General features: G+C 39.9%; 1 protein-coding gene across 3 annotated transcripts in view; it reads left to right on the forward strand.

The window, feature by feature from the left end:
- AFG1L (AFG1 like ATPase) overlaps nt 1–14,199 on the forward strand; it is a 150,284-nt gene that overhangs the window by 94,660 nt on the left and 41,425 nt on the right. For all 3 annotated transcript variants that reach the window (XR_006279901.1, XM_038397569.2, XM_043510773.1), the window contains exons 8-10: nt 2,699–2,781; nt 10,214–10,284; nt 10,541–10,641. Coding sequence is in view for 2 of the 3 variants with exons in the window: in XM_038397569.2 (XP_038253497.1) it covers nt 2,699–2,781; nt 10,214–10,284; nt 10,541–10,641 (255 nt within the window). In the remaining variant the exon portion in view is untranslated. The remainder of the gene's footprint in view (nt 1–2,698; nt 2,782–10,213; nt 10,285–10,540; nt 10,642–14,199) is intronic.

Consider the following 14,199-nt stretch of genomic DNA (forward strand, 5'->3'; position numbering starts at 1 on the left):
TAGTTTCCTCAGGAAGTCAGTGGTGTCTCGAAGATAGCTGGGAGTGCTGGTAATGAAGGGCCTGAGGAGGGAGTCTACATAGCCAGACAATCCTGCTGTCAGGGTGCCAATGCCACCATGATTTCAACAATTTCCATCCCACCATCAACCTCAGCCTGGACCAGTCCACACAAGAGATCCACTTCCTGGACACTACGGTGCTAATAAGCGATGGTCACATAAACACCACCCTATATCGGAAACCTACTGACCGCTATTCCTACCTACATGCCTCTAGCTTTCATCCAGATCATACCACTCGATCCATTGTCTACAGCCAAGCGCTACGATATAACCGCATTTGCTCCAACCTCTCAGACAGAGACAAACACCTACAAGATCTCTATCATGCATTCCTACAACTACAATACCCACCTGCTGAAGTGAAGAAACAGATTGACAGAGCCAGAAGAGTACCCAGAAGTCACCTACTACAGGACAGGCCCAACAACAGAACGCCCCTAGCCATCACCTTCAGCCCCCAACTAAAACCTCTCCAATGCATCATCAAGGATCTACAACCTATCCTGAAGGACGACCCATCACTCTCACAGATCTTGGGAGACAGACCAGTCCTTGCTTACAGACAGCCCCCCCATCTGAAGCAAATACTCACCAGCAACCACACACCACACAACAGAACCACTAACCCAGGAACCTATCCTTGCAACAAAGCCCGTTGCCAACTCTGTCCACATATCTATTCAGGGGATACCATCATAGGGCCTAATCACATCAGCCACACTATCAGAGGCTCGTTCACCTGCGCATCTACCAATGTGATATATGCCATCATGTGCCAGCAATGCCCCTCTGCCGTGTACATTGGCCAAACTGGACAGTCTCTACGTAAAAGAATGAATGGACACAAATCAGACGTCAAGAATTATAACATTCAAAAACCAGTTGGAGAACACTTCAATCTCTCTGGTCACTCGATCACAGACCTAAGAGTGGCTATACTTCAACAAAAAAGCTTCAAAAACAGACTCCAACGAGAGACTGCTGAATTGGAATTAATTTGCAAACTGGATACAATTAACTTAGGCTTGAATAGAGACTGGGAATGGATGAGTCATTACACAAAGTAAAACTATTTCCCCATGGTATTTCTCCCTCCCACCCCACCCCCCACTGTTCCTCTGATATTCTTGTTAACTGCTGGAATTAGCCTACCTTGCTTGTCACCATGAAAGATTTTCCTCCTTTCCCCCCCCTGCTGCTGGTGATGGCTTATCTTAAGTGATCACTCTCCTTACAGTGTGTATGATAAACCCATTGTTTCATGTTCTCTGTGTGTGTGTATATAAATCTCTCCTCTGTTTTTTCCACCAAATGCATCCGATGAAGTGAACTGTAGCTCACGAAAGCTTATGCTCTAATAAATTTGTTAGTCTCTAAGGTGCCACAAGTACTCCTTTTCTTTTTTAGATCTACAGAATCTTCAGCAATGTCCAAGGAAAATTATAAAGTGATAACAAGATTCCCTATCATCTCAGTCCCCTCCTGTGAACTTTTTATTTAATCAGTAACTCCTAGGAAAGCAGCACACTCATCAAAAAGAGTGTTCCTAGATTAATAGTGAAGGTATTCTAAGGTTTCCTTAACTTATTCTTTCTGCTATCTAGTTGTTATAGACTAGATTTGACACTTGTGAATTGTATTAGTTACCTGCTTAAAGTAAGGTAATTTTGATCAATGATCAGACCTAGTTGAACAGTCAGACAAACTTTGATGAAAAGATTCTCAAAAACAAAGTATGAAATCTTTACTAAGAGTGTTAAAGATAATCTATTAATACAGAGGAAAGATGAGATCCACAACAATTTCATGGAGTTCGATACTGTATGGATTCGTGGAATTAAGGGTAATCTTAATAGTGTTGAGCTGTCTAAAAAAAATTCTGCTTTATTGTTTATCTTGTTGATTCAAGTTTATCTATTCAGACCTTTCCCTTAAAGACCTTTCTTCTCTTGAGGCTCCTGTTGTGGTTGCTGGTTGTACAGTGCCCAAATGTGTTTTGGGCACTTAACAAAAAAACTAAAAAAACCCAATCTCCTCATCCCCAAAGACATAGTCCCTGTCAAAGAGTGACATGCTGGCCCCACTGAAGTTAATGAGGGGATTGCTATTGAATTCTATGGGGCCAGGATTTCACCCAAAGAGTATGCAACCTGGTACTGTTGGGTCTATGCTTTCTGCTTGAATAGTTATTATGACAATAGAGTCAGTGAGCGATCATGAATACATTATGGTTCAAGTATGGAAATGGAAAGGTTATAATAGTTTATTAAAAATAAAAATATATGTTCCTTATTATGACTTACATCAGTTGGCATGAAGAAAATAATTGGAGAGCATTTTAATCTTTGTGTTCTGTGCTTCAGTCCTTTTCCCAACAAAACTTAAATTAGTTGATGATTTTAAAAACTGTATTTCTGTTTGTCAAGTTAAAGAATTTTTATAATCTTGGTTGCACTATAAAAAAATATAAAGATTGCTATAAATTAGAAGTAGTAGTAGGGTACTTCTTTCTTTCCAGAGTATGATTGACTGTGTTGTGTTTGTATGGTTTTAGTATTTTAGTTTTATTTTTATAACCTGCATTCCCTAATGCCAGAACTGAGGAAAGTAATCATGCTATCTTTTGTTTCTGTAGAAATACTGCAGCACAATCCAACTTGATTCTGGAATAGATTATAGGAAACGGGTTCTTCCTGCAGCAGGGAAACTTTACTACCTGTAAGTTGAACTATTGTGGGATTCCCCCCCCCCTTTTTTTTCTTAATAGCCAATAACTTCTCACTCAGTAGGAGAGGAAAAATGTATAATACAATTAGAAGAGTGTGACTTTTTTTTTTTCTTTCTTTGCCTTCTGATCCATTTTGTTCAGCGGTCTGCCTTCCATTATGCCATAATGTTAACTTCATTAAACTACATTTTCAATATCCACACTAGCTTCATTTACAATGTGCAACTGAATCAAAACTAATTAGATTTTTGGGGAGGTGTGGTGTTTGGAGAACTGAAGTGACAGATGGTTAGAAAGTAATGAATATCCTCTTGTAGGAGAGTGTGCAATTCACTTATAATAGAAGAACATCCGTATTGTATTAAAGTAATTAAGTATTTATAGAAATCTTCTGACAAGGATTCATTTAATGTTGGGTGTTCCTATTTGTGGGTATAAAAAAAAGTCTTATTTTGACAGATGATCTGTTTGTATTTACCACGATGAATTTATTTTAGCATTTACTCTGTATTTGAACATGATAAAAATATTTAAATGATACACAATACAGCCATAAGTACAAGTGGATGCATCTGCCTGATCCAACATTTTGACTCAAAGAGAAGATGTTTCTAACACCTTTGCATCACAGACTTTTGTCTTTGCCAACATGCTGTTAAGGCAAGTCTATCATTAGGTCAGTGGCAACCAGAGTGGTGCAGACAAATTTATTTTAAATGAGATTTATAGCTGTAATATCTTCTTGCCCGTGGTGTAATTACAATGTAGCCGCAATGTATGTTTCCAGTAACAAAGGTTTATGAGCATCTTCGGGGCTTCAGCCCGGGAGAAAGACCTCTTGAAATTAAATGTCCCTGTACCACATAATAAAATTAAAGAGTTACAGTTGTTTCTCTAGACGTAGAAAGAACTAGTTAGTAAAATTACAACGATGAAATTACTCTTGAATATTCATTTTATTAAAAAGCATTGTAGAGGAAGAGAATTTAAATACTAGAAAGTTTTTCCTTTTTTCTAAATACATGGTGCTTTTCTTTATTCTTGGAATTATTAGATCAAAATTGTACTTATTTAGGCCTCAATCCCTCAAAGATTTAGGCACCTTTTAACTTTATCCCAATGAGTAGTCTCACTGACTTCACTGTGCATGTGTAAATCTTTGCAGGATCTGGGCCTTATACTTAATGAACAAACATTTGGTGAATCCATAATGGTGCTGTACTGTATGGGAGCCCAGAAGCCAAAAGCCAGCTTTTATTCAAAGGCTGTCACTGTGGATCTGGCATACTTAGCCTCTGTGGGAAGGAGTATGGAAGCAAGTGGCCAGATATCACCTGGAAAAGGTGAAATCTTGCTCCAGGAAACTGTCCAGTTCCAGTTCTTTTACTCAGGGCTTTTCTATATACACTTAGAAATACGGACTGTAAACAGTCATAATCACCCAGCAGGGTTTCGTTCTAACCCTTGTCCCCAGATCTTCACAGCTTTTCCTACCACCCTTCCCGTCTGATCCTTGCTTCCTGCACCTATTTCCCTCTCAAGTCTTTTGTCCAAGAGGCATGCGGGGCCCTTGTTTGCTTCCGCACCTAAGAGGCAGAAAGCTTTATGTGGTTTTCTGTAAGCCAAATGATTAAGAACAAGAATGTGACCTGCAATTACAGCTTCCAGTTTAAAGGACCATAACTGGGACATACACATCTGCCCCAAGGCTTAGTGCCCTAGTACATGATACTAGTTGCAAAACTTATGACCAGTGAAGTGATAGTGATGGAGACTGAAGGTAGTCCTATCCAGCTTTCCATCACTAAAAGGATGCTGGTTGCCTCCTGAACCCACAAGATAGTGCAGTGGTTTTAAAACTGTGAGTCGCAACCTAGTACTGGGTCTTGGAATGTAAGGCACTGGGTCTCAGCGGCTCTGATCAGCACCGTCCACTGGGCAGTTAAAAGTCCCATCGACGGTGCTGCTGGGCTAAGGCAGGCTAGTCCCTACTTGTTCCGACACCGCACTGCGCCCCGGAAGCAGCCAGCAGCAGGTCTGGCTCCTAGGTGGGTGGGCCACTGGGCTCCACGCACTGCCCTCGCCCTGAGCACCGGCTCCGCACTCAGCTGGGGGGGGCGGGGAGAGAGGTGCCTGCAGGCAAAAGCCACACAGAGCCGCTTGCGCACCTCCGCCAAGGAGCTGGACCTGCTGCTGGCTGCTTCTGGGGCGCAGCGCGCTCCGCAGTGCCAGGATAGGCTGGAAGCCTGTCTGCACTCTGGCAGCATCGCTGACCAGGAGTCGCCCCCCCCCTCGCCCCCCAAGGTAAGCCTGCGTCCCAACCCCGTGCCCCAATCCCCTACCCCAGCCATGAGCCCCCCAAACCCAGAGCCCCTTTCTGCTGCCCAAACCCCTCATCCCCAGCCCCAATCCAGAGCCCTGACCCCCTCCTACACCCCAACCCCAGCCCTGAGCCCCCCAAACCCTGAGCCCCCTCCTGTACCCCAAAACCCTCATCCCTGGCCCCAGCCCAGAGCCCTGACCCCCTCCCATATGCCAACCCCCTGCCCCAGCCCAGAGACCCCTCCCTCATCCTGAACCCCACAGCCCTCACCCCTGAACTCAACCCTCTGCCTGGCTCTGAGTCCACCCCAAGCCCCTCATCCCCAGCTCTGTTGGGTCACGAGCATCAACAATTTTCTTCAACTGGATTCCCAGAAAAAAAAGTTTGAAAACCACTGAAATAGTAATGTAATGTGAAGCAAAGAAAAATTAGTAGAATCCTTGCAACTCCAACAGAGGGATGGATGCATTTGGCCTCCCTGTCCCTCTATCTCCATAGGAATACACATTTCTTTTACATGCACAAGGACCTTCAGTCTTTGTAGAGCTGGCATTGACATATTTTTGTCAGATCTCTGAAATATTTTGCTACCAACTCTGCCTTGCCCCTCCTTCTGCCCCCCCGTTGACTGATTCTTGTCCACCATCCTCACACCCTGCTGTCTATTAATAAGTATGATCAGCACAACTTTAATTTCAATAAATAAACAGGGTATGTGTGTGTCCTGAAAAATGGAAATTTCTCTGTGTTTAGAATGGAGGTCAGATTTTTGTGGGGAAGAGGGGGGGGAGGAATGTAATAGTAATCTTCCAAGCTCTACCTACAAAATAAGAACCACTCGCTTGAAATACCAAAATAAGACACCACTCTCAGTAGTAGTATCATCCTACTGAATACTAGAAGCTTCCATTTTTATTTTTATTTTTTTTTAAATGAAGATTAAGATTCCCTTTTATATTTTTGGGGGAGTGGTTGTATCTTCTAATTATCGATGGGGAGCGGCTGTGTTGTCTAATGCTACAGAAGTTTGGAGTTGAGGGACCTTCTTTGCACGAAGGGGGATACTATAAAGAAAGATCAGGTTTGCTGTTCTGTAATTTACAAAATTTACAAAGCTGCAATTCCTTTTAAGGCTTCATATAGAAAAAATTGATTTTTAAGTGCTATCTGAAAAAGTTTTAAAAGTTAAATGGTGACTAGCATGCCACTGAAAGCTTCATACATCTCATAAATGATGAACTGGTTTATTAATTTTATATCAACCATATAAACAATTTAGTATTATAATATTTACTACAATTTAGGGCTGTCGACTAATCACAGTTAATTCATGAGATTAACTCAAAAATTAATTGTGATTAAAAAAGTTAATTGCAATAAATCTCAGTTTTAATCGCACTGTTAAACAATAGAATACCAATTGAAATTTATTAAATATTTTGGATATTTTTCTACATTTTTATATATATATTGTATTCTGTGTTGTAATTAAAATCAACATGTATATTATTTTTTATTACAAATATTTGCACTGTAAAAATTATAAACTAAAGAAATAGTATTTTTCAGCTCACCTCATACAAGTATTGTAGTTTCAGAGTAGCAGCCGTGTTAGTCTGTATTCGCAAAAAGAAAAGGAGTACTTGTGGCACCTTAGAGACTAACAAATTTATTAGAGCATAAGCTTTCGTGAGCTACAGCTCACGAAAGCTTATGCTCTAATAAATTTGTTAGTCTCTAAGGTGCCACAAGTACTCCTTTTCTTTTTAAGTATTGTAGTGTAATCTCTTTATCATGAAAGTGCAATTTACAAATATAGATTTCTTTTTGTTACATATCTGCACTCAAAAACAAAAAAAATGTAAAATTTCAGAGCCTACAAGTCTACTCAGTCCTGCTTCTTGTTCAGCCAATCGCTAAATCAAACAAGTTTGTTTACATTTACAGGAGATAATGCTGCCCTCTTCTTATTTACAATGTCACCAGAAAGTGAGAACAGGCATATTCATGGCACTTTTATAGCCGGCATTGGAAGATATTTACATGCCAGATATGCTAAATGTTCATATGCCCCTTCATGCTTCGGCCAAGGACATGCTTCCATACTGATGACGCTCATTAAAAAAATAATGTGTTAAATAAATTTGTGATTGAACTCCTTGGGAGAGAATTGTATGTCCCCCGCTCTGTTTTACCCGCCTTCTGCCATATATTTCATGTTATAGTAGTCTCGGATGATGACCGAGCACATGTTGTTCATTTTAAGAACACTTTCACTGCAGATCTGACAAAATGCAAAGGTACCAATGTGAGATTTCTAAAGATAGTTACAGCTCTTGCCCCAAGATTTAAGAATCTGAAGTGCCATCCAAAATTGAGAGGGACGAGGTATGGAGCATGCTTTCAGAAGTCGTAAAAGAGCAACAGTTCAATGCGGAAACTACAGAACCCGAACCACCAAAAAAGAAAATCAACCTTCTGCTGGGGGCATCTGACTCAGATAATGAAAATGAACATACGTGGGTCCGCATGCTTTGGACTGTTATCGAGCAGAATCCATCATCAGCATGGATGCATGTCCTCTGGAATGGTGGTTGAAGCATGAGGGACATATGAATCTTTAGCGCATCTGGCATATAAATATCTTGGGATGCAGGCTACAACAGTGCTATGTGAACACCTGTTCTCACTTTCAGGTGACATTGTAAACCAGAAGCGGGCAGCATTATCTCCTGCAAATGTAAACAAACTTGTTTGTCTGAGCGATTGGCTGAACAAGAAGTAGGACCGAGTGGACTTGCAGGCTCTAAAATTTTACATTGTTTAATTTTTGAATGCAGGGTTTTCGGTCTTTTTTACATAATTCTACATTTTTAAGTTCAACTTCCATGGTAAAGAGATTGCACTACAGTACTTGTGTTAGGTGAATTGAAAACTATTTCTTTTGTTTTTTTATAGTGCAAATACTTGTAATCAAAAAATAAATATAAAGTGAGCACTGTACACTTTGTATTCTGTGTTGTAATTGAAATCAATATGTTTGAAAATGTAGAAAACATCCAAAAATATTTAAATAAATGGTATTCTATTGTTTAACAGTACGATTAACCACTTAATTTTTTTAATTGCACGACTAATCACAATTAATTTTTTTAATCACTTGACAACCCTATTACAATTACATTTCTATTGCTTCAAGCAGGGTTTAACCATGACCAACTACTGCAATGTTAAACGCAGCTTGTCCTTGTCTATAGTGACTGCAAAATTGTGTTTAACATCAAACATGGCTCCTTTAGGTGTGCTCTGACATGACTCAATTTTCTGGTAAAAGCAATCATTAGGACACTTATATAATATGGATATAGTGTTATCACGTAGAATTATTTTATAAAACACAATCCTTTTCTTCCTTCATAATCTACATAGTCTATTATTTTAAATATGCAAATAAATGTGGATAAAACTGTATTACACTCCTCTTCCAACAGACTCTGCATATAATAATCAAAGTTATGAGAGTGATGATCGAAGTAAACTTGCTTGGTCTCACTGTCAGCTTCCAACACAAATCTTCTCTGGAATTGTATGGAATTTTAGGAATGAAATATGCACCTAAAAAAACTGTATTCATGCACTTCCTGCTTATTGTAGCCCTTAAGTCAAACATTTGTAATAATTTTTAATATTCTTATCCCTTTGCTGGTTTGTTTCTGATTGAACTACTTCCTTCCTAATGTCATTTCATTGTAGTAATGTGCCACTGGAATAATACTATTAATGAGAGAGTCTAATATGAATTAAAGAAAGTTATACTGTTACACCGACACAACTTCCCATTTAGAAGATTTGTTTTTATAAGTGTTACTCTTTGAAATGGCACTTGCAGAAGGTGTCACTGAAAAATATAATATTCCTAGCACTTCAGACTGACTTTATACTTCATGATGCAGTTGAAAACAATGTGGGGTTTTGTTTCCCCACAGCCACTCACCTCTACCCCCGAAATGCTGAACAGCTTTGTGTTGTAAACCTACAACATTATTTGTAATTAAATTTCCTCTTGGAAATTAATTCAGTTGATTTTAATTAGTTTCAATGTTAATTGTAGTTAAAGTGCTTAAGGCATAGTAAACGAGAGAATAATAGTACGACATGATAGATCATCATTTGTCAATTAAGAAAGGCCTACAACTGCGCTATCAATGAAACTTCATTGTGTGTTATACCTTCTTAAAGGTGGACTTCCACACCAACAGTAAATTCACTGACAGATCACTGTGTATGAATTTGGATGAAGTATTGTATACTTAAGTTTTGGCTTGATGATATACAATACTTTTTTGTTACTGTTATCAGTTTTCATGCCCTGTTTTTAAAGGAGAAGCGTAAATAATATGCTCAGTAAAGTGAGAGAAAAGGTCACAGAAACTATGACACTTATAAATTTGGACTTATAAACCATATAGTGTCTTCTAATTAGTTTGTTTGTGTGCTCCACAAGGTGATTTTGTGAGAGTCTTTACTGTTTATAGCTGATGTTTCCCAAACAAGGGAAGAAATCTGATAAATTTATTGATGCGTTGCTTGATCAGATTAGTATTTCAAAGCTGATACTTTAACTTGAAAATGTTTGATCAACACAGTCAGTTTGACTTGATTTTTTTTAAAAAGTCATTTCAATATTTAATTTCAGAATGTCCCCTCTCAGAGATTTCAAAGGATACGTCTTCAGATGCTTGACTGCTTTGCCTTGCCTTGTCTATTTGCTCTTATTTTGCATGCAGGATAGAGCCAGAAGACTTTCTTTCTCATTGGGTACACATAGTGTTAATGGATTTGCTTTGCCTGTATTGCCTCATTACTGGAAACAGCTCAAAACACAGAAGTCTTTCAGTGTATGCAAATAAGATAGAATCATCTACCTGAGAGTTAATATTCTCTGCTTTTAAGTGTATTCTAAATCTAATGTTTGTATTTAGAGCATAACATCCTGTTCTCTGTTTTTTATGGGCAAAAAGCTAAGCAGGCTCAGGCAGCTGTTTGATGTTGGCTTCAAGTGTTATTAATTTCATATTCTATTATTCTTTTCACTGTAGCACAAGTGAAGCTGATGTGGAGGCTGTCATGGATAAGTTGTTTGATGAGCTGGCTCAGAAACAAAATGATTGTGCGTAAGTTAATTTCTCTTGAAAGAGAATACATTTAGAACACAATGCCCAATCTCCACTGACCAATTAATAAGTTCCATTGCTGTATATGGGTTGATGCCACACTCAAGTGGCAGTCATTGTATCAGCATTTTGTCTAATTTATGTGTTGAATCATGTGCTATTATTCATCAAGCTATGCATTTCCTATCTATAAGAGATGAATTTTATAGTAATTATCCAGACAAGATTGAGCCTTTGTTCATGTTCCCATAGTAACTAGACCAAGGATTCTAAAAGTGCAAGGCAGAGAGCTGAAGCTGAATAAAGCTTGTGGAACCATTGCAGACTTCACATTTGAAGAGCTGTGTGACAGAGTGAGTACCCAGTCAAATCTAGATCAGTTTAACACTGAGTCTTTTCAAAGTTGTTGGGCTTTTTTTTAAAGTTCGTATTTTCCAAACCCCAGGTATCCCAAAGATGGTTGTTTAAAACTTACAAAAAAAGATGTGAATTCAAAAGAAAAAAAGGGTGAACTCCTATGAAAAACAGTAAATGTTTCCTTATGGATAATGGTGCAATAATAATCTCTTGAAGGCAATCTAGAATATAATTAAAAATCTAAATAGAATTATGTGGCTGGGATAATTAGTTTTATTGCTTGAATATTAAAACTCAAAACAAAATTGTAATGTGTTTAAAATTTTGGGTAAACTTGATGCTCATTCAATTGATGGTTTGATGGCACTTCAAAGCATGAGATGAGTGCTGTGCAAGCTTCTCCACCCAACTATCATTGCACATCTCTGTCATTGCCTGCTATTCAGTTCTGCGCCTCTTCTAAGCAAAGATTGCCAGTGATAATGAATAGCGCCAAGTTTTCTGCTAATTTTGTGATGTAGTCATAGGTTAAATATGTTCCATGAAGTCCTTGTTCAGGCATGACCTAACCCAGGTTTGAAGATAGGTTTCTAGAGGTAAAAGTCCAGTGCAGTGATAATTTGTCAGCTGGACTCTAAAATTATAATATTAGCCAGTTACGTAACTGTGTTACAGGCATGGCTGGTAGCACTGCCTATTATTAGTGATACCGAACACTTCGTATTATAAGACCCTGTTCTCAGGTGTTTATAACTATGGCAAACTTCAACCATTTGGACTTAAATTTCCCATGCTGGGTGTCTGCTTCAAAGTGAACTAGAACATTTCAGACAAAATGGTTGTCATTTCTGAGAACGAGGCTAGGGAAAAATGGGTTGTTTTGCCCATATTAAAAATGGAGACCTTTTCTGTTAAATGCTGTTGTGCCCCCAGGCTATGGAGTAGGAACTTGAAATTTGGCAGAAGGTTGCCTTTATGTCAGGGAGGTGCTTTTTGCCAACCCTGTGAAAATCCACCTGAGTTTGACCGAGTTATAAGCCTTTGAAAAAATCACAGTCCACACATGCTCAGTAGAGACTTGCTAGAGCTTAACAACTAAAATCTCTGAACTTCCTTACTGAGCATGCTCCATCCCCTCATAGCGCTGACCAGACTGTACATGAGCCCTCCCCACAGAGCAACTGAGCACACTCCTGGCCAGAGAGGCCCAGGGGCTCAGAAGGACCTTCCCTGTAAGGGTTGCTCCCAGCTGCTTCAGGACTGAGTGGGATCAGGCATTGGAAGTGAGAGCAGGGAACCTGTTTCTCCTGTGCTCTCGATCATGCCCATGTTGGCACCCAGGCACCTGGGTGGAGGAAGCCATCTGATTTGAATACAAGGGGAAAAAGCCAGACCAGCACTGGAGGGAAAGGAGTAGATTGGGACAAGGATTCTGGGCTTGGAGAAGAGGAGAGAAACTGTGATTGGGAGTTGGAATTGGGAAGGCTGGAACTGGCTGGACAAGAAGGCTCAGACCCAGGGGAAGGGAGGCTGGGACTAGGAACCAGTGAGGGAAATGAGAGGAGGGGAGACTGGGAGCCAGTTGGCTGGGGTGCAGAACAAAAAGTTTGGACAAGGAACTGGGGGAAGAGCAACAAGGAGATTGGGATTGGCTGGGCAAAGAGACTGGGACTAGGAACTAATGGGAGGAACTGGGCAGTGGAGAAGGAGAGACAGATTTGGCAAGGAGCTGGGGTGTGATGGGAGAACTGGGACTGGCTGGACAAGGAGATTGGGACAAGGAGCAAGATGGATCAGACGAGGAATGGGATGGAAGTGGGAACTGGTTGGGTAAGGAGACTGGGACTGGGGAGAGGGAGAGACTGGGAGTTGGGGAGAGAAATTGGGACTCAGATAGTGAGCATGAAGGAGGAGACTTTGAATGGCTAGGCAAGGAATTGCAGAATACAGAATTGGACATCCCACAAGCATCCTTGCTCAGAGATGGAATCTGTCTCCCTTCCCCCCCATCACCATATGACAACCTGGATCTTAAAAATAGATTCATAGATACTAAGGTCAGAAGGGACCATTCTGATCATCTAGTCCGATCTCCTGCACAACGCAGGCCACAGAATCTCACCCACCCACTCCTATAAAAAACCTCACCTATGTCTGAGCTATTGAAGTCCTCAAATCATGGTTTAAAGACTTCAAGGAGCAGAGAATCCTCCCTCAAGTGACCTGTGCCCCATGCTACAGAGGAAGGCGAAAAACCTCCAGGGCCTCTTCCAATCTGCCCTGGAGGAAAATTCCTTCCCGACCCCAAATATGGCGATCAGCTAAACCCTGAGCATATGGGCAAGATTCACCAGCCAAATACTACAGAAAATTCTTTCCTGGGTAACTCAGATCCCATCCATCTAATATCCCATCTCAGGGGATTAGGCCTATTTATCCTGAATATTTAAAGATCAATTAATTACCAAAATTACATTATCCCATCATACCATCTCCTCCATAAACTTATCGAGTTTAATCTTAAAGCCAGATAGATCTTTTGCCCCCACTGCTTCTCTTGGAAGGCTATTCCAAAACTTCACTCTTCTGATGGTTAGAAACCTTCGTCTAATTTCAAGTCTAAATTTCCTGGTGGCCAGTTTATACCCATTTGTTCTTGTGTCCACATTGGTGCTGAGCTGAAATAATTCCTCTCCCTCTCCTGTATTTATCCCTCTGATATATTTATAGAGAGCAATCATATCTCCCCTCAACCTTCTTTTAGTTAGGCTAAAGAAGCCAAGCTCCTTAAGTCTCCTTTCATAAGACAAGTTTTCCATTCCTCGGATCATGCTAGTAGCCCTTCTCTGTTGTTGCTGATAGCAGGCTGGCTCACCGGACAACTGAAACAGTTGCTGGTAAAAAGCACTTTATTTCCCTTCCCACAGCCATATATATACAGCACTTGTTTATTCCTTTTCTGTTGTTTATCACCCAATGTTCTCATCATTCTTATCTTTGGGTTCCATTATCTTGTGGTGGTAAAGACTCTCAGGTGCTGCTTATCTCATTAGTCCTTAGTTCAGCCAAAGTTTAATCCTCAGTCCAGCCAAAATTTTCTGGCCTTGTCCTTCAACTTGTTACCCGCAGCCCCGCCTCTTGTTCTGTTCTTTTCCATTACTTGGTACACATTTCTAAAACATCTGATACTCACCATTTCCCACATCTCCCCCTTTTTGTTTAAAAGCAGCTTGAATCATCTGTGACATTCCCCAACGCATACATTGAACTATATATGGACCACACAAACAAATTATACCAATACAGATACCAATTAATAAAAGAGTGTGCTATAATGAAGATGTTCATATTTTGTTCTAATTTTGCAAGTAACTCATGAATAGAGTGAGAATGATCTGACAAATTAACACAACACATACCCTCAAAATCTTCACATCCGTGTCCATGTGCTAATAACAAAAATTCAATTGCAGCACTATTGTATAAAACTGCATGGCAAATGCTATCTACATCGATTAATAACTCAGTTAATATTTCAAAAATTAGATTAAACT

The sequence above is a fragment of the Dermochelys coriacea genome, chromosome 3 (assembly GCF_009764565.3).
Source record: "Dermochelys coriacea isolate rDerCor1 chromosome 3, rDerCor1.pri.v4, whole genome shotgun sequence".
Taxonomy (NCBI): Eukaryota; Metazoa; Chordata; order Testudines; family Dermochelyidae; genus Dermochelys; species Dermochelys coriacea.